This window comes from Branchiostoma lanceolatum, chromosome 3 (assembly GCF_035083965.1).
Source record: "Branchiostoma lanceolatum isolate klBraLanc5 chromosome 3, klBraLanc5.hap2, whole genome shotgun sequence".
NCBI lineage: Eukaryota > Metazoa > Chordata > Leptocardii > Amphioxiformes > Branchiostomatidae > Branchiostoma > Branchiostoma lanceolatum.
In genome coordinates, this window is record NC_089724.1 from 25,906,906 (window position 1) to 25,926,751 (window position 19,846).

Genomic DNA, 19,846 nt, shown 5'->3' on the forward strand with positions numbered 1-19,846 from the left:
TAAAGGCGCAGTACCGCCAATATGTTTAAAACTGTTTTGAGTAACAAAAGAAGGCGGTCTCCATTGACAGTTACGTTGATAGGAATCGTATGGGAGGTCCCGGGCGGGTCACCCGTAATCAGTAACCAAGTTTTAGTTTCAAGTCCTAGTTTCATTGCGATAACTTTACATGATTTACGTAAATCGACAACTGCACTCTACGTAATGTAACACAGAAACTGTTATCCCATGGGTGGCATGACGATGTTTCAGAATGCCTCCCCTGAAGCATAACGTGTGTTGTAAGGCGGTCGATCGCATAGAAAAATGAAAGAATGCAAAATCAAAACAGGTTCGTAGTCATTTCTTTATTTTCGGCAAAGGGTCAACAAATAAAGTTAATAACTGAATAATTTCGTCTGTTATCTTTGTGCTAGTGTTTCTGACTAACAATACACCCCCTCGCCCATGGTGGTGCGGTCCAGCAGGACATTTCGCATAATTGCACCAGCCGGATAATTGCACTAAAAACGCTGACAAATGGGTGGTGCAGTTAAGCGGATTCTACTGTATATGGTAATAAATTATTAGGGAGTGATTTACCTTCTTGTAGGCTAAATAATGAATAGTGCAACTAGACATGTCTTAGAGAGTGAAACTCTTAGCCAAGACAGCAGTCTCTCCCATATATCTGTCCCTAAACCAGTTACATGCAGCAGGTATATCACTATCCTCAGCAATTATCAGGTACATGAAAAAAAGAAAATGAAACTGGCGAAAAAAAGTCTAAACACGAAACGAAATTGACATGCAGCAAAGCACAAGTTCATTGTTTCTTGTGTAACGTTAACAAAGTCACAGGGACCAACAAGGACAATGATGGAGTGAACGTCAATGTACGTAAAATGTGCTTCTTTCTCAAACTGTTTTTGGATGCATGAAGGCTAATACAATACAGTATGATGGTACACATTAGGACGATGGAAATTACAACCAGTCTAAAGTATTTTACTGGCGTCAGTTGTTGAGTTTTACATTTTTCTTGAAGCCAATGAGTGGTTGGTAAATGAGTTAGGTAATCGGACTATAAAGCATCTCTTCTACAACTCTAACTCATTACAGGTGTTTTAGAAATCATCTTGCTTGTTTGAGCCAATAGCGCGCGTGGGCTGACTGATTGGATCACAGACGTCAAACAGTGACACCTGTCGGATGGGCCTTCCGAGCACACCTGTACATTACCACCTGGCCAAACCTGAATATAAAGCCGAGACCACGCCACAGTCGAACACACGAAGAGTATCCAGGCCTGTACTAGCTGCGGATTCCATACGTTCTTTCTGTGCCATCTGTGAGTTTGACGTTTTCGAAAGATGGGTCCACGATGTACCATGCTGTTGGCGGTGTTTCTCTGCGCCCTAACATCCACCAGAGGTAAGCTTGCTCAATGCGTACATGCTCATTTGCCGGTCATATTTCCCAGTTTGTATAGCTCAAAACGCTCGGCCAGTTCCCCTCAATGCTCCGTATGAAAAAAAGGCTGTGTATGGTCTGTTTCTGAACTTTCCAAGCATATGACATGTAATTCGTATGCAGGGAGTCGTGTGCCGAGGATTCCAAGCCCTCATTGACACATATATGTAACTATGAAGGCTAATGCCGGGGGATACATATATACAGGCCGTCATTTGCGCCATGTTGGATTCCAGTACACGTGTACATGCTGCTGCTGTAATCAAATTACCCGCGGCCGCCAATATGGTCGCCGGGCTTAAAATTCAAATTATCGGTAGGTACACCAATGGTCCTCCTTTATACAATATATCTATATGTATCTAAATGCGCGTGTGTGCCTACAAAGATGTGCCTACAACATTTTCCACTTGTATGACTGTAGGGCAGTCCCTGATGACCAGCGGTACCTGGGAATACTTGAAGGTGCAGGCGTCGGGAACCATGACGTCAGCCAACGTGAAGGCCACGTGTGAGGGGGCCGGGTTAGCCACGCCGTGCCCGGGAGACGGCGGCTGTGCCTACTCCTCTTCCGACTGCGTCCAGACCGGGCTGACGGGCTGTCTCCACCCCATGGAAGACATCTCCCAGGCCCTGTGCAATGGCATGAACCCGCGCTACTGCCCCGCGCTGGAGGGGGTGTACACCTTCATGGCGGGCTGGACGGAGGGCGCCGCCTGTGGGGCGGAGACAGGCAGCTGGTGCGCCGTAGGGACCGGCTACAGCGACCGGTTCGCCCTCTGCGCTAGAGGTACGTGTGAAATGTTACTGAAAATGCTTTTGTTTGCTGTGAGTATGTTGTCTTTTCGGCGTAATATGCTACGCAAACTCGGCTAGTGACTATCTGCTAGATACAGGATTTTCTTTTGACGTCTTTGCTCCACATTGGATAAATGTCTCTTGAACACGCTAACATTCTACATGCGTAATTATACAATTACCCACCAGCATGGTTACAAGGGGATTACAATTATGATGTCTATGGCGTCAACAAAATCTATAATAACTTAGCGATAGTTTCCAACTCAAAACGTATTCCATTCTATTGAAAAACGTCGACGGAGGCTATGATTCTACACGTATGTGATATTCTTTTCCGTTAGAGCAAAGCTGAGATTCTTGAGTATGGCTATTCTTATAGGTTTGTATCAATCAGAAATTTTGTCCCGATCACATAATGCATAGCACGCATCCATAAATGACAAACATAAACTTGAACTGCATTTTTACTACTTTTCTCTCAGATCTCACCGACCAGTGTGCCCAGTCTCCCTGTCAGAATGGGGGAACCTGCACAGACACTGGAGAAAGCTACACATGCGACTGTTGGGCGGCCTGGACTGGCGACAACTGCGAAACGGGTTCGTTTTTTTTGGACCTCTGATATCTAATAATTTGATTGTCACTCATTGTTTTGTAGCCGTGAATCTACTTAATGTTAGAGCATGTCAAACGTTTCCAAAAGGAAAACGATGGTCGATGTAAAATCGTCCGTTTCTTCAGAAGTACTAAGTGAGGCCTTGAAATTTTATACTTCTAAATTTTATAACTTCTTTGTCTTACCAAGCTAAATTGATTGCAAAATCGATGTGTACTATTCCGCATTGTCAAACGCAATTGCGAAACTAATGTTTTTATTCCATTAGACATATCAAATCAGAAATCCTTGGCCATATGATATTTGCAGTTCTACCACATTTTTGCTTTCTCTAAAAGCAGTCTTTTGTTCTTTAATGTACATTTGTTGTAAGTATTTTGCCTTGGAGGGATTTTTGTTAACGTGAGCACATAGTCTTTATCTTGGCAAATTTAGAACTTGTTCTATTCCTCCCTCCCCACAGATGTGGACGAATGTTTGCAGACTCCCTGTCAGAACCAGGGCAGCTGTACCAACACTGCTGGGAGCTACAGCTGTAGCTGTACCGACGGCTGGACTGGGCAGAACTGCGGCGATGGTGAGTGCGTGACATCTACGCCTGGGCCAAGTTTGTTTTGGGCCGATTCCTTCTTTTATCTGACGTTTCCCTCTTGCACGGTTACGCCACGTAGACTGTTTCCTCTGGATACGGATTTCTCTAGCGTGTACGTACGACGAGCAAAGTCTTCAGTTTTTACTGAGTATCTGTCTATAAAACACTAGTACGTTCTGTTAAATGATCAAGTATGACAGTACTACTTAGGCACTGAAGAAAGACGTGGAAAGGACATGCGTATCTGTATCTGTATCTATATAGCCGGTATAACCGCCATCAGGCGTAACACACCAGCTTCGCAGGCACGCGGCGCGTAGCAGCTGGTCATATTACACCAAACGGTCTGTTACACCTAGTCTTTGCATATCTGACTTTACTTCTGTATCAAAGTTGAACTGCAATTTCCAACACAATTATTTTGATTTACCCAAATTTTCGCATGGTCAACTCCAGTCCTTATGAAGGAATGAGCAATCCACTATCTCTGACGTCACGTTATGCAGATAGGATACATTTTTCCTTTTTTGTTTTTTTGCAGATGTTGACGAGTGTCTGAACAGTCCATGTGAGAACGGCGGCACCTGTGTGAACGCACCTGGCAGCTACAGCTGCACATGCGCGGGCAGTGCCATCGGTCGCAACTGCGAAACAAGTGAGTCAGTCCGACCCAATCCGTTTCTAATTCTTGATCACTAATTATTTAGCTTTTGCTCCACTGACGTGTTGTGGTGCCTTCATATTCAAAGTGTTGACTTATACGTACAAACTGTTGTACGTCAGATCTAGAGATGTGCTGCTATTTTGGCACTTAAAATGTATTACTCTTTTCAAACGTTGTTTATTGATTAATGGAAACATATATCGTACGCACTCACCTTCGTACTATAGCTGAAAGATTTGTCATGATTATTTTTTATGTCCTCAGTCCTCAACGACGTTAGCTGTTACCGCTTCTCCACGGATACGAAGAGCTTCTCCGATGCCGACGGATACTGTAAGACGCTCGGCGGGTACCTGACCAAAGTCACCACCCTTACCGAGCAGGAGTACCTGGGCCAGCAGATCCTACAGGGAACTGCAGTATCCCACTGGATCGGTCTGCAGAGCACAGGATCAACTTACGAGTACGCGGACGCCTCTGCAATCAGTGGTAAGTCTGTTTACATGATGTATATCTCGTATTTTTTATTCCACATTTGGAGCAAGGCAGAGAACCAGTGCAACATTTGAAGGTACATTTCAAGTAACCACGTAAGTCATCGCCAACCGTAAATAAGCGTTCGACTGTTGCATCAGTGCATCCTTTCTGAATCTGCTTAAAAGTGTTGCAAGCGACCGATGCACGTTGCTCAACCTTGTAACTTGTATAGATCATAAATGAGCTTGTAAAGTCATCGTCTGTAGTGTTTCAAAGTGCCGGATGACTCACAAGATGTTCTTCTGTGAACGTTTTTTTCCAGGTGAACTGCGGTGGATGCCCGGGAAGCCTGAGGACCTGTGTGTCATGTTGGCTCAGAGCGGAAACTACGACCTGAACTCGGCCTTCTGCAGCGGACTGAACAACTATATCTGCGAATCTGGTGGGTGTCGGAACTAGTGCTTTCATGAAATCTTGATTATTTTAGATTATTTTAGAAAGTATGTCTTCGCTATAGCCAGTTTCTACATATTTCTTGTTGACAGTTCTTTAGACACCACAACATACAACAGGTAGAATATTTTGCATTTTTGCCTCCCCAGAAATTAGTACTTGTGCGTTGTTTTTGGTACTAGTTTAACATTCAGTCGACCATGAGTTTAACCTTCAGTCGACCGTGAAATGCAAATGTTGGAATGAAATGATAGTCTGTAAGAAAGGGGATATCTATCTGTACCAGAAGCTGTATTGTAATATTGCCATATGTTATAGATGTTACTGCCTGCGATACGAGCACTTGTCAGAACGGAGGAACCTGCACGACCTGTTTCAGCGGCGGGGTGGGGTCGGCCCACACGTTCTGCGACTGCGCACCGGGATATGCTGGAAACACCTGTGAAACTGGTGAGCTCCTCTAGATCTGTTGCTATAATGTAAAGATTGTCTTTAAGTTTGTGCTTTTTTTCAGTCAGTTGGGACAGTGTTTGAAATAAGTTCTATGATCTAGTCAATGAGAAAGCACGTTCTTTTACACCGCAATTGTTGCTGTTTGGGGTTTTGTGAATGATTAACGTGTGACTTTTCTGTTCTGTACTTTGACAATTTTCTCGGCGTACTGATGACCACTTGAAGACAAAGGTATTACAAGCATGCACACGAATGACATAGTACAAACCTTGTCTGTTTTTTGCAGATATTGACGAGTGCAGCTCGGCTCCCTGTCAGAACCAAGGCACCTGCACAGAAGGGGTCAACTCCTACTCCTGTTCGTGCCCCACTGGATTCGACGGAGACAACTGTGAAATCGGTACTGGGCACAATTTTTCTTCCAATAACCTTTTTCATACACTTAAGTACTGTAAAAAAAATCATTTTCCTAATGCAACTAGACAAACCCTCCATCGTGGAACATATCTGTTCTTTTATCTCTACTATAAGTGGCAAGCGAGGTGAAGTTGAATTTATCTAATGATAATTCTATTTTGTATCTGTTGGCTGTATCTGTTCATGTTTTGTTTTGAACCTGTACTTAGCACATTGTGGCAAAATGTGCAATAAAGGTCTTCATTCATTCATTCATTCAATAACCTGTTTGCCATCTTGAATGCATTTTTTTTACCATGTGTTCGTTTGAAATCTTGTCTTTTTTTATTTAGCTTTAATTACACTTGCATTGTATCAAATCAGTAGCGACTCCCGCTATTAATTCCCTGAGAGGCCTCGAATGATTTGGTGTCAGTAACGCCAAACGGTTTAAACTATGTGGATTATTGATAAGCCACATTATCATCAGAACGCTGCCATGTTCTATTTTTAGATGTGGACCTGTGCAATCCCGATCCCTGCCCCGCCAACTGGCGCTGTGACGACTTCACATACTACTTCACATGCACAAGTAAGTTCACGTTTTCGTTCAGTTGATAGATTTTAAATTCCATTTTCTTCAACGTTAGCAAGTCTTTTTTTCAACCACCCCTGTCCTGGGACCTGGATAAGTGCCGACTTTACATTCTAAGTGGTATATAAGCACAAGTAAGGTGCTTCAGGTTTTTAATCAGTACAGTCTTGTTTTCTTCCTACTGCCTTTCTGTGGTTAAATTCTTTCATTTGACAGCTCCTAACAGTGTCGAAGTTTGCAGCTGGATCCCTTGGAATATTAATGAAATCATGTTGGATGGTATAAAATATGTAGAACGGTTCTGATTCTGAAAGTTTTGTAACTTATTAGCATTTCAGACCAAATCATTGTATAAAAGGTTCGTGACCGATGTTACCGTCTTGCCAGCAAAACCCAAAATAAAGAATCTAAGTTCCAATTCCAAACGTTTTCTCCACCACTCCGTTAACGTGGAATGAGCAATGGCTATGCTCGAAAGCATCCAAATTTGAATTTAGTTACAGCAGTCCTCAACAGGGAGAGATAGCCTCTCAAAAAAAGTTTCAATTTGGGTAAGCACATCCTGAATGACTTTCGTCGCATAGTATGTAAGTCATGGCTCCCTGATGCTTGAAGGAAGGAATTTAAAGCTGTTCAGTGCCGTTTTAGAAGATACACCATTCAATGTTAATTTTCCCTAGTCTTGTGTCTACTTGTACGTCTTGACATTTACACATGCCGTCAGTTGTATTTCTCTTGAGTCGAGGCAAACGTGCCGGATGCCAGTTCGTCCTTGTTGTTCTTTCAGAGCCGGAATTGCGGGCAGATCTCAAGATAAGAGGGGACATTCTGAAACGATTTAGAACTCTGTGCAACACCCTGCGGCACCCCGTGCTACTGCCACCGCCGCCACCAGTGTAGCGACCCGGCGCCACCACAGGCACGCGGCCACCACATTCGCACAACCGATTTCCCTTCAGCATTTAATGCAGCCAACCTTCAGACTCTCCATACCGTCAGACTATTACTCAGCTACATATTCGCTTAACTATGATCCCTTTGGCGGGGGTCAAAGCATACAATTGGTCTTTAATACATAACTGCAGATATTGTATTGACGACCATCTTTCCTCCTCAAAGGTCCCGGCCGGTCCCTGGGAGAACCTGTACACATCTGCTTGGACAACTCGAACTGTCCTGCCGGGTTCCTGTGCCTTGAGGGCGAAGGGTCCTCCTTCATGTGTATGCCGGAGTAACGATCGCCACTGCTTCTCGATGGAATGTACACAATTAAAACGACTCGGAGACTTACCGTATTCTGACATGAATTCATGTAATGTTCGTTTGTTACGGCTTATGACTGACAAAAGAAATCTATGTGTATTTAATTATGATGAAGGCAAAATAAATGAGCAAATCGGATTAAATTTCTATGCGTTTTGACTGATTTTCTACTATAAATATATATACTCGCATAGATCCGTTTTTGATCCAATTGTGGCCTATACATACGAAATAAAAGGGTTCAGACGCTTTATCTGAAGATAATTTTCCACATACAGACGTTGAAATACTGATATGGGATTAGTAGCTGTAATTAGTAGGAACGCAAGTTGCAATTAGTGCTCTTCAGTAGTAAAGTATGGTACACCTGTAGCTATAGTTATTCGTCATGAAAAGGAATACATGTGCATGCATAAAAGAATGAGTAACACGCACTTTCACAAAACTTTCTCGACTGGCTTTTTAGACGAGAATATAGTTATGGAAACAACCTAACAGAATAAAATGCCTTTTAAACGCCAGATTCTTGAGCAAACAATATAAAAGACCGGTGTAGCTGTCTACTAGACCAGCTTGTTTGGTACTGCGTGAGTAATACAATGTTGTTTTACTGACAAGTCCGCTGTACATAAGACCCCAGGGCAAGGCTAAATCGCTTGAAGTGGTACGAAACATCATCAAACTGTGATTACAATGATAACGGCAATATGTACACGTACACTAAGTTGATACTGTACACGAGATGGTAGAAATAGCTCTAACGAGAATTACCGATGATGACGCGCCTTGGCAGTCGCTTGGCGCTGTTTGAAAAGGGGAAGGTCACCTATCCGTCAGTACTAGTGTCATCTTAGATAACCTCACTTCGACTGAACTCAGTTCACCTCAGCTGACCTTCATTTTACCAATATAAAAATAGGTGCAGCTGTGCCCTCTCAAAATAGCCTCTAACTACATATCAGGAAGGTTGCCACGCATTACTGGATGAAACTTTTTAAACAAAGTTGTTAGATGGTCTACTATATATTACAATGAACAGTGATGCTGAAAAGGAACTGCTGACTCATTAAACAAATTAGGTCTTTCAAACAGATCGCTCACTTGTTGCTAGCTAAAGTAAGAACAACTCAAGAACATTGTCATTTGACAAACCAACTTTAAATACATTATTATGATATTGTGTCCTCAGTCATATCTAGTTGGGGGGAATTTGCACTTACTGGGAAACGAAACATATTATCTATATGTATTGAATGCTTTCACTTATTTGTTAACTTTTGTGTATATAAATATATAACTGTATAAATTATATTCCTTTCTTGTCTGATGGCGCGTTAATATAAGTTGTATTAACTAGAGTGCGCTGCCATCTTGTCTGTATTTGTTATTCATGTTGTTTGATAAAAAATACATTATCTCGTAACCAGATATCCTTTCCATAACTATGACTATCCCATGTACATCACGTTGCTTTTGTATTCGTAGACAGATGACGCTTTGATTACCGATTGTTTGGTTAAAGAAAGGGCCCACTTAAACCCGAGGGATTGCACAGATTTGGAATGGCCGAGGAGATAACACTATCCCGCAAATTCCCTGTGTGTCTGGCGGTGGAGCGCCCTCTGGCAGCTTGAAAGTGAACTGCTGCAGCAGGGAGGTGAAAAAGATGAACAACTCGAACTTGGCCAGCTGTTCTCCGAGGCACCTCCGGGGACCTGGCGCGGTAAAGAAATTATCTGTTATCAAATTTCTCATACATGCATTGCTTTTCTCTTCTTTGCACGTGATAGTCTCGAACGGTCTTTCGAAAATTCATTTTGTGAGTGTTTGATTTTGTTTGGATAAAATATTTGATATGATTTGATTTTATGAGAATTGCAACAGTGCAAGACACGTGGGACACTGACAGCTATTGCTGGTGTCGTAACCCCACACATAATATACCCGTTTTTACATCAGGGTAAAGTGAGGAAAATCGTGTAAAGTGCCTTTCCCATTTGCCAACACACATGAGCTTACATTCTATTAAAGGCAAATGTGTCTTACCTGTGCTGAACGGCAAGAAGGACTCTGTTCGCGGGGCCAGCTGCCCGTCGGCTTCAAGGAAACGGGTCGGGTCGAACCTCTCCGGATCGGGCCAGTACTTCGGGTCCATGTGGAGAGACCACAGGTTGGGCACTAGGAAGGTGCCGGCAGGGATCTGTGGCGGACAAAACAAAATTTCATCCACAGAAAGTTTGAAATCAAGGAATTATGATACAAATAAAAGAACATAAAGACGGAGTACATCATAATACATTAACGAGTATCCAGAGAGGACAGAGTGGTCACCTGATGTCCCAGGATTGTAGCAGGAGCTGTGGTCTCGTGAGGGAGAGAGGAAGGAGCGATGGTCCGGATCCGCTGGACCTCACGTATGGTCGCCTCCGTGTAAGGAAGATGTTCTCGCAGCAGCATAGAAGGGGTCTGTGGTCAAAGTAATATATACATTTACAGACTGACGGCAAGAATGTGTAGGAAATCTATAGGAAACAGGATAGAACAGTGAGTTTTAGTTGTTGGTGTTAAAAGAAAGCAATCCAGCTGGAATATCCATATACATGTATGCATGCATGAGAATAGCTGGTAATGATAAAAATGCATCAGGTGAAGTATTTCTAATGACGATATAGCACCAAGGAGTAGCAAATCATAGATCATAAGTCTCAGTCTGTCATTGCTAATCGTGATCAGCTACCACCAGATCTCATTTGAAGAATATTACATGAAAAATCCATATTCTTCTTTTGTGTAATGTGAAGTGATGTGAGATGCACCTGTTTTCCAAGCTTCACATCGATCTCATCCTGCACCTTGCGCTGTACATCCGGGTTCTTCACCAGGTACAGCAGGGCCCAGCGGAGCGTGGTGGCGGTGGTGTCTGTTCCCGCTGCAAACAGGTTCCTGATGACGTTGATGATGTTATCCTCTGGCAGCTCGGACAATATTCTGTTCCCTGATGATTGAAGACAATAGTTAAGAAGCCATAAAGTATTTTCAGAACATCACGTTTATAGACGTGTAATACAACCAGCTGCTGCCGCGCCACGTGCCTGCGAAGCTGGTGTATTGCGCCGAAGGGCGGTTATACCGGCTATACAGATACAGACAGTATTTTTCAAAGGTACTACAGTGACCGAAGAAATTGCCTGAAGACTATGAGAGCAAACTAGGTATCTTACAACAGTCAAGGCACAGTGGAATGGATTGGAGAAAGACTAATTGCAACGGCAGGACGGTCCTATGACTATGGATGCAGAACCGATAAGGATGATGACGATGATGATAATGAAATTTATATATTTCTACATATAACTACTTACCTCGGTGCTCCTCTAGTAGGAAACCATCGATGACGTCCCTGATGTTGTTCGGGTCAAAGGTCTCGCTGTGCTCCTGGATGATCTCGATGACGAAGCTGCGATTCTCGTCGGCGCACGTCACCACCCCCTCCATCTTCCGCCGCACAGACGGGATGTATCGCAGTATGGGGTAAACATTCAGTGCCTGGGAGAACAGACAGGTGGCTTTATTTAGGGCCGTAGAAATGAAACCTACGATGCAATATAACATGCTACTATTATGGTTGCAGTCGGCCAGATCAACCACCAAGGTCTTCAGCCTGCATTATATGCGTTCTGCTACATTTTCAGCACAGTCTAGGGTTCCAGGTATTCAGGGTTTTGAACAATGCGTATGGTTTGTCGAAATCCGAAATGGGACAAATGTATACACATTTGTCCCATTTCGGATTTCGGGGAGACGCACCTGAGCGGACGCACTTAGGCGGATGTACCGACTGACAAGCTCCATGACGCGCGAGAAACGCTCATTGTCGTGGTTGAATCTCCGGCCGAACACTACGGAACAGATCACGTTGGAAACAGCGATGCTTAGGGGTACTGTGGGGTCGAACGGTTGGCCATGTTTATCCTTAAAAACTTGAACCAGATCCTGCGCCTCCTGCACGATGGTGGGCTCCAAACTCTGCTTCCCTGCCCCGAAGGTGTTGAGCCAAGTCAGCGCCACCTTTCGGGTCTCCTTCCACTCGGGGCTGTAGGGGGCCGTAACAATACCTGACGAAAAATGCGACATGTTAGACGATTACTCAGTATCGTCTCAGATTACATGCATTTTTCCCATGAGAAAAGGTCCTCTCTCTCGTGACACTAAGAAGGAAAACTAAACTGACAGTGTTACTTTAATCAACCTAAAATACACATACAGAAGATTCAAAAGTTGATGCCATATACTCGATTCGCTTATTTGATGACGAGGTAAACATGGCTGAAGAACTGGTCGACCACCTGATCGCAACCTCGGACTACCTACGAACGACACACCCGGGCATCGGCCTGGCTTTCCTCGGTGATTTTAACCACTTGAACGTTCGTGACATTCTCCTCGATAAAGACCTCTCACAGGTGGTTCTGGGTAATACAAGAGGAAACGCCATGTTGGATCTCATCATCACCAACATGAAATCCTACTTCAAAACACCAGCCATACACCCTCCCATCGGTCTCAGCGACCACAACACCATCCTGTGGGAACCGAATGTGAAACTGAAACAAAACTCATGCACAAGGAAGCTTACTCGTCCCATGCGTGAACCTAATCTGAGCCACTTTGGAAAATGGATTACTACCCATTCTTGGAATGAGGTTTACGCCGCGACCACAACTCAAGAAAAGGCCGATGCCTTCTACAGCACATTGACGTCCGCCATTGCTAAGTTCTTTCCCACTAAATCTGTTAAACTACATCCCAGTGACAAGCCCTGGATAACTCCCAGAATCAAGCACCTTATCAAGCAGAGACAGAGAACATTCACACCTGGAATTCCTACCGTCATGTCAAGATTCTACAGGAACAAAGTCCAAAGAGAGATCCGGAAAGCTAAAAAAACATTCTACACGATCGACGTTGAAGGCCACAAAAAGAACAATCCAAGGTCTTGGCACAATGGTCTCAAGGCAATTTGCAACATGAACAAGAAAGCCAGTCGGATCTACGCTCCTGGCGTCGATCAAAACGACCATACCGCCATAGCCAATGCCATTAATGTCAAGTTCGCGACCGTGTCTCAATCACTGCCACCACTGCAGTTGTCATCTCTCCCATCATTCCTACCGGCCCAACCAGTTCCTACCATCCACGTGTGGGATGTGTACTCACAGCTACAATCCACCAACACCTACAAGAGTCCCGGTCCTGATGGCATACCTGCTCGTATCCTTAAGGAATTCGCATGTGAGTTGAGCACTCCCCTTTGTGACTTATTCAACACGTCATTCACTGAAGGCACTGTTCCCCGTCAGTGGAAAGAAGCTAACGTAGTTCCCCTGCCAAAGTCGTCACCGCCAAGCATCGATGAACTACGCCCCATTTCCCTTACCCCTATGCTGTCGAAGCTTTGCGAACGCTTCGTCACAAATTGGATTGTTAATGACATTTCCCCCAGACTCGACCCACGTCAGTTCGGGGGCCGTAAGCAGAGATCAACAACACATGCGCTGGTCAGCCTAGTGGACTTTCTTTACAAATCATCTTCATTACCAAGTTCAATCTGTACCCTTGTCACCACAGACCTGTCTAAGGCTTTTGACAAAGTTGATCACACAATTGCTGTTCGTTCCTTACTTGACATTGGTGTTCGCCCGTCAGTGATTCCGTGGATCTGCAGTTTTATGACCGACCGACGGCAGAGGGTCTCCTACCAAGGTTCTACCTCGGACTGGCTTCACCTTAGTTGTGGAGTTGCGCAGGGAACTCTTCTTGGGCCAGTCATCTTCACCGCACTAATTGACGCAGCACTCCGCGAAGAGGCCAACCGTTGGAAGTATGTAGACGATATGAACATTGCAGAGACCCGGTTGATACGCCAGCCATGTGCACTTCAACCCAAACTTGATGGCCTGAACAGTTGGGTCTGTGACCACAAGATGGCCTTAAACCCGAAGAAATGTAAAGTTCTTCAAGTGTGTTTCGCGAGAACCCCTCCCCCTCCGGAACCTCTGTTCATAAGTGGACACGCCCTTGAAAGTGTAACATACATCAAAGTTCTGGGCACGACCATTCAAAGCGATTTGAAATGGGACCGTCAAGTGGATAACATGGTCAAATCTTCAAACAGGAGACTTTACATGTTACGCAGACTGAAGAGATGTGGTGTGTCGACTCCGGACCTCACGACTGTTTACGCAATGTATGTGCGTCCCACACTAGAATACGCAGTACCCGTATGGCATCCAGCGTTGACTTGTAAACAATCAAATGCTCTAGAAAGAATCCAAGTGAGAGCCTGCAAAATCATCCTGGGGACACAATATTCCAGCTACAGCACTGCACTAACCACACTGAACCTCAGCTCACTTTCCGACCGTCGCCGTACACTCTGTAGAACTTTTGCTGAATCACTGCTCAACTCTGACTTTCGCGAATGGCTACCTCCACTACGGCAGAACATTTCCGGTAGATGTACACGCAATTCGCAGAAGCTGGACATTCCTTATTGCCGGACAGTCCGTTATAAACATTCGCCAATTCCTTACCTTGTTGAACTATTGAATGACTGTTAATCAAATGCATTATCTGCCTTCGGACTCACTTATCTTACACAAAGCTTGATTTGACACGGTATTCTTCGCTTTTGTTATGTCACAGTGTAAAGTGTACAGCTTTCAATGTGTTTGTTTCGTTTAATCAACTCCCTTATAAATTTTAAAATGTTTGTAATGCTTTTAAGTCATGTGAAATGCTTTTAAATTGCTGCCATGTAAAAGCAAATCAATTCAGAATTTTAATGTCTGCCAGTTTGCTTGAATAAAGATTGATTTGATTTGATTTGATGCCTTCTTACCTTTTCCTTTGGTCCGTATTGTTCGTCTCCACAGGAATAAGCCCGGACGAGACGAAAAGATGTCGCCATGTTTCTGCAGAGCTTCTTTCACAGCGTCCTGTCCGTTCAGCACGACTGCTGGACGAGAGCCGAGCCAGACACTGGGTAATCAGAGATATCAAAACAGTTTGGTAAACAATAACGTAGGCCAGATATGCAACATTATAAAGCCATACAATACACAAGATCAGAGGAGTGTTATTTTGTAAGAGATATAACATCTTCAACCAAAATCAACCAAAATTGTAAGAATTAATCGCAGCTGGACAGATAATTGAACCATTGTAATCCAGGAATTGAGTGGTGCCCCTTCATACAGACCCATTGGGTGTGGTGCATGATGGGAATCTTCCCTTAAGTATTGGTTCCTATGGGATAATTTCTGAAGTTCCAGGTCAGTTTTTGGGTCAACGCAATAGAACCCTTAAGCTTAACTTGCTAAGGGTAGAAATTGATGAACAGCTATTCACACACATACTACAAACAATATTTTCAACATCGGACCATCGAGCATAAATCATATATCATTTCCATGTAATATGCTATTTATATTTTTACTGAGAAAACCGCGGCTATGGATTTTCCTGTCAATAAGAATATTTTGCACTATTGAAAAGATACCCGTCATTACAATTTTTGGCACAATCGACCAAATCACCGACGCAGGCATTGCATCGATTCTCAGTGAAAGGGCCATGTTTACAGAATTAAAGATATTCATCTCTTCCTGGCAGTGAGACTTTTTTTACCATTGACAGGGTGTTATCATGCCCTACTAGTAATAATGATTGGCGATGGTATCGGGTCATTGAACTGTCGTAGTTACACATTTTTTTTTAATCTAAGGGGAGTTTGAAAAGCCGAACTCATGTTTGGAACTTCTTCGGTTGATTCAATGTTTTTTTTAGGATACCAGTGATCGTTATTTTTGTTTACACCCGGGGTATTCGACGGGCCCGCACTGGCTCAGTAGTGAACAAGGTAAACCACAGTAGATCAGATCACCGCACGAAAAGCGATATTTAAGCAGACTCGGTTTCCAAAATACATATCGATACCTATCAGTGCCCGTGGGTCTTATTGTTATCTTTGTTGCCATTTTGTGTATTTTCCCCGATGATATTAAAACAACTGACTACTAAGTTAAGCATTACTGTGACAGTCGTTCAGTAAGATAGCATTTGTTTCCACGTCATGCCATGTTATGCCATGCCTGAAAAATTGGCATCTTTCAATTCAGTAAACAAATTGAGAATAAACGTTAGCGTTACGGTACCTGAATGCACAATCAGGTTCATGACCTATGACCTATGACAGAGGGCTTGATCTTGAATGTGAAAGAGGTTGCCTTTCTTCGCTTTTAAACTTAAGAAGGAGACAGTGACTAACCTCCTTAAACTGACATTGACAAGAACTGTTGTCTCAGCTAAGTGGACGTTTTCCCCATAAGAACTGGACAAGGTTACTTAAGTGGAACGTACAGCAGCATTACAGCTGCACCTAAAACCGTCCTCCCAACCTAAAACCGCCCTCCCCAGCACACATTTTATGGTCGCATAGTTGTTCTACTAATCAATCATAACGACATGTACAAACAAGAGTTCTACGACCTCATACCTTCGTCAAATGATTTTGACCTTTATGACTGATGTATTAGGAGTGTTTTTCATCAATCATCAATCATACCAGTTGACCCTCTTCACCCAAATAACATAAGTTGTCCAAACCTCCTTGTTATGACTATGAGCTTAACAAAGAAGGTTATGCTAACATTTATCATCAATTATGCAAATAAGCTCCCTCCTTATTAGCATAATTTGATTCCATGGTGTTCACATTCACACAACTTCCTAATGCCACAAGTATGAAATTACCGTCATTTACTAGTATGGAATTATAGTAGTTTCTCATTGATTATGCTAATTAGGCCAACATTTGCATATTTCCTATCTATCAACATTCCTCTCTTCCTTATTTACAAATGTCACATATTTGAATAGTCATATCATGGAACACAGCAGATTTTTAAAATTGCCTCATTAATCATGTGAGTTAGAATTTGATTTGCATAATTATCATCCAATCATACAAAGCATCACGTATTAAAGCTACCTACATACCAAAAATCATGACCATCCATCAAGACCATCTCGAGTTATAGTTTTTCTCATTAATTATGTCAATGAGGTTCTCATTTGCAAAGCTGATATCTATTAATATTTCTCTCTTCCTCAGTTACATATGTCACATGTTTGAGAGTCCTATCTTTTGATGGATGTATAAACTTTCCTCATTAATCATGCAAATTAGATACTGATTTGCATAATAAGTATCTAATCATGTACATCAGCACTCAAGCTATGTACTTACAAAAATTTATGACCATCCACCAAGCCCTTCTTGAGTAATTCCCTTTCAAAGTCTGAAGCAAAACCTGCCCCTGCTATAGCCAACCCATACGTCTGCTTGGAGACTACCTTATCAATGCCAACAGCTGGCTGACAGCCAATTTGTGTAACTGACGTTTCCTGCCTCCAATATGACCCCTCAGGACCCTTGCCCCTATCCATGACGCCTTAAATTGGAATAACACAGCCAACACCGTACACATACTTCAGCATACAATGTAACACATTTTTGGCGACGCCTCAGGGGCGAGCCAAATTTTTACTATATTGTGTGCAGATTGCAAGAATTCTAGGAATTGTACAGGAATGTGAAAGTCCATGGGACGATAACTCAAGAATGCCTGGATGTATTGTCTTCATATTTTGTAGGTGGGTAGGTCTGTGAGAGACCTTGTAATGATTGGATTTTGGGCCCCCTAGCGACTTTCTATGGTACTGCAGGGGAACTTTCACTTTCTAAATCTCGTCTTCTGAACATGCTATAGTCATGATTTTTAAGTGGTGGATAGCTCTTTGTTAGGAAAATATGTCCTGTAGATTTGGACCCCCTAGCGGCTTTTTTGGAACTGCAGGAGCTGATTTTGACTCAAACTTTGAAAGAGAATAACGCAAGAAGGGGATGACGGATCATCGTAATTTTTGGTGTGTAGATAGCTTAAGTGATGATTGACATAATCATATACCAATTATGCAAATCAATATCTGATTTGCATAATTAATGAGGACATTTAATAAATCAGCTGCATTCTATAATATTATAGGACTCTCAAACACATGACATATGTAACTGAGAAAGAGATGAATATCGTTAGATATCAATTATGCAAATTGATACTTAATTTGCATAATTAATGACAAAATGCTATAAATCCATAGTGGTAAATGATGGGGATTTCATTTTTGCACCATTTGGAAGTTAAGTAAATGTGGCCACTATTAGACACAAATCTTGCAGAGAGGGCCTCATTTACATAATTTTTGAGGAAATGGTACGATATCTTTTTTTGTGAAAACAAGATTTTCATACATTGGACAACTTGTGCTATTTTGGTAGAGAAGGTGATCGACTGATATGATTTATGCGAGGTCCTTATTTGCATGTGGGCTAAAAACGAAAACGTTAACAGAGACCACCGTCGCCATGGCAACATCTTTTTATGTTGCCAATCTTGTTACACTTTTCTCGTTAATTATGCAAAACACTTCGCCCAAAATCTAATCATCTTGAGATGTCCCACATACACACCGACACACCAACTACGACAACAAACCATCCAGGCGTTCTCGACTTATTCTGTTCACTAACAGACACACAGACAAGCACCGTCGAATAACCTTGTCGACGAAACCATTTCGTCGACGAAGGTAATAACGCTGGCAGTCATATTAGATCTGAGTCAGTAGTGACATAATTACGTACGTGAAGATGTCGCCATATTTCAGTTGCCATTCAGCGAACACTCGATGTTGTCCCCGGGCGAGGTCGCGCAGGTTCCCGACGATCGGCCAGGCACGAGGCCCTGGTGGGTATTTCCGCCTCAACCAGACATTTTCGACGTACAGGTAAACTCCCAGTAATGCCAAGGCTACAAGAAGTAACAACTCCATTTTGCTGCTAATTCATGACCAGTTAGCTACTCGACAAGTCTGTGAGAGTACGTGGCGCCTCACGGAGTGCAAAGTTCATGAACCTGAAGCAGCGGATGACCTTGGAAGTGCCCCGGCCAGTGTCAGATTAGATTGCCTGTCGTCTGAGCTTTTCAATTGTTTCGTAACGGTTGACTGAAAGAAGGTCAGGTGGGGTGATGTGGCGTCATGTGACACTGATAGGGCCGCTTTGTCAGCTCGACAAATTGAAGTTAAACGCTCCGTGCTATTTGGTTTCCATAACTACTTTCCACTACAAGGGTGCGATGGCCGATAAATTGCAGGGTGAGGTTGAAATTTCATCTGTTGGGTATCGTGGCTGATTACAGTTAACAGTGTACATCGGTTATTGCCTTAGGGTGACATTCTTATCACTCTTCATGAGAGACGAGGAATGGCCATAAGCGCCATCTTTGCTCTTGACCTCAGTGGCTCTTACGAAGGAATTGACCCCTAACTGGTGTCCTTGATGACTTGATTTACATTTCAATGGACCGTAGCTTAACCCTCAAACACCCGAACGGGGTCATTTTTTACCCCAGACGTGGATTTTGATGTGCCATTTGAACATGTTTGATCGGAAAAAATTCCTTCCTTGACTTTGTCAGTAGACATCTATTCTAACCTCTCCTAATTTATAGGGAGATTGATACGATACTGTTGACATTATAGAGAAAAGTCTGGAGTGATTCCACTGGGGTCATTTTTGACCCCAGCAAAAATTAGGGGCTGTTTTTGAGACCTGCCCTCTGTTACTCCTAAGCTACGTGTTGTATGACCACCAAATTTTTAGAGGATGATACACATGTGAATTGATATTACCATAACAAATTTTGTGTCATTATGACGTGATATGGCGTCATTATGACGTAATTTTATGTGATTCTATCCGCCATCTTCGATTTTGACCGTTGACGTCATTAAATCAGCAAAAAATATCAATGTTAGATCAGGAAAGTTACAATGGATTACATAAGATGATAACAATGTAAGAAAACAATGAAGTGTACCAGCAAAGCCTCGAAACGTCATTGTTTGAACTGAAATTATTAATTAGCAGATTTTGTGAAATATGCTTGTCAAAAACCC

At 42.9% G+C, this 19,846-nt stretch overlaps 2 protein-coding genes across 3 annotated transcripts; one reads left to right on the plus strand and one right to left on the minus strand.

Moving 5' to 3' along the window:
- The first annotated feature begins 1,280 nt into the window (after positions 1-1,280).
- LOC136431220 (fibropellin-1-like) lies at positions 1,281-7,905 on the plus strand. Of its 2 annotated transcripts, none has more exons than XM_066422533.1 (11): positions 1,281-1,413; positions 1,877-2,242; positions 2,736-2,852; positions 3,333-3,446; positions 4,003-4,116; positions 4,390-4,614; positions 4,925-5,044; positions 5,374-5,505; positions 5,795-5,908; positions 6,419-6,496; positions 7,619-7,905. In XM_066422533.1, exons 1-11 carry the CDS (start codon positions 1,353-1,355, stop codon positions 7,732-7,734), a joined length of 1,557 nt encoding a protein of 518 aa, XP_066278630.1. In that variant the 5' UTR covers positions 1,281-1,352; the 3' UTR covers positions 7,735-7,905. The 2 variants fall into 2 exon arrangements, with proteins under 2 accessions (XP_066278630.1, XP_066278631.1); XM_066422534.1 differs by lacking the exon at positions 7,619-7,905 and adding an exon at positions 7,287-7,505.
- A 936-nt stretch (positions 7,906-8,841) lies between these two features.
- LOC136431222 (cytochrome P450 2U1-like) lies at positions 8,842-18,802 on the minus strand. Its single transcript, XM_066422535.1, has 8 exons — positions 18,531-18,802; positions 14,664-14,803; positions 11,570-11,877; positions 11,125-11,308; positions 10,579-10,757; positions 10,094-10,228; positions 9,809-9,962; positions 8,842-9,477 (listed from the first exon to the last, which is right to left on the minus strand). The coding sequence occupies exons 1-8, from the start codon at positions 18,716-18,718 to the stop codon at positions 9,296-9,298; spliced, it is 1,470 nt and encodes a 489-aa protein (XP_066278632.1). The 5' UTR covers positions 18,719-18,802; the 3' UTR covers positions 8,842-9,295.
- Between the last annotated feature and the right edge of the window lie 1,044 nt (positions 18,803-19,846).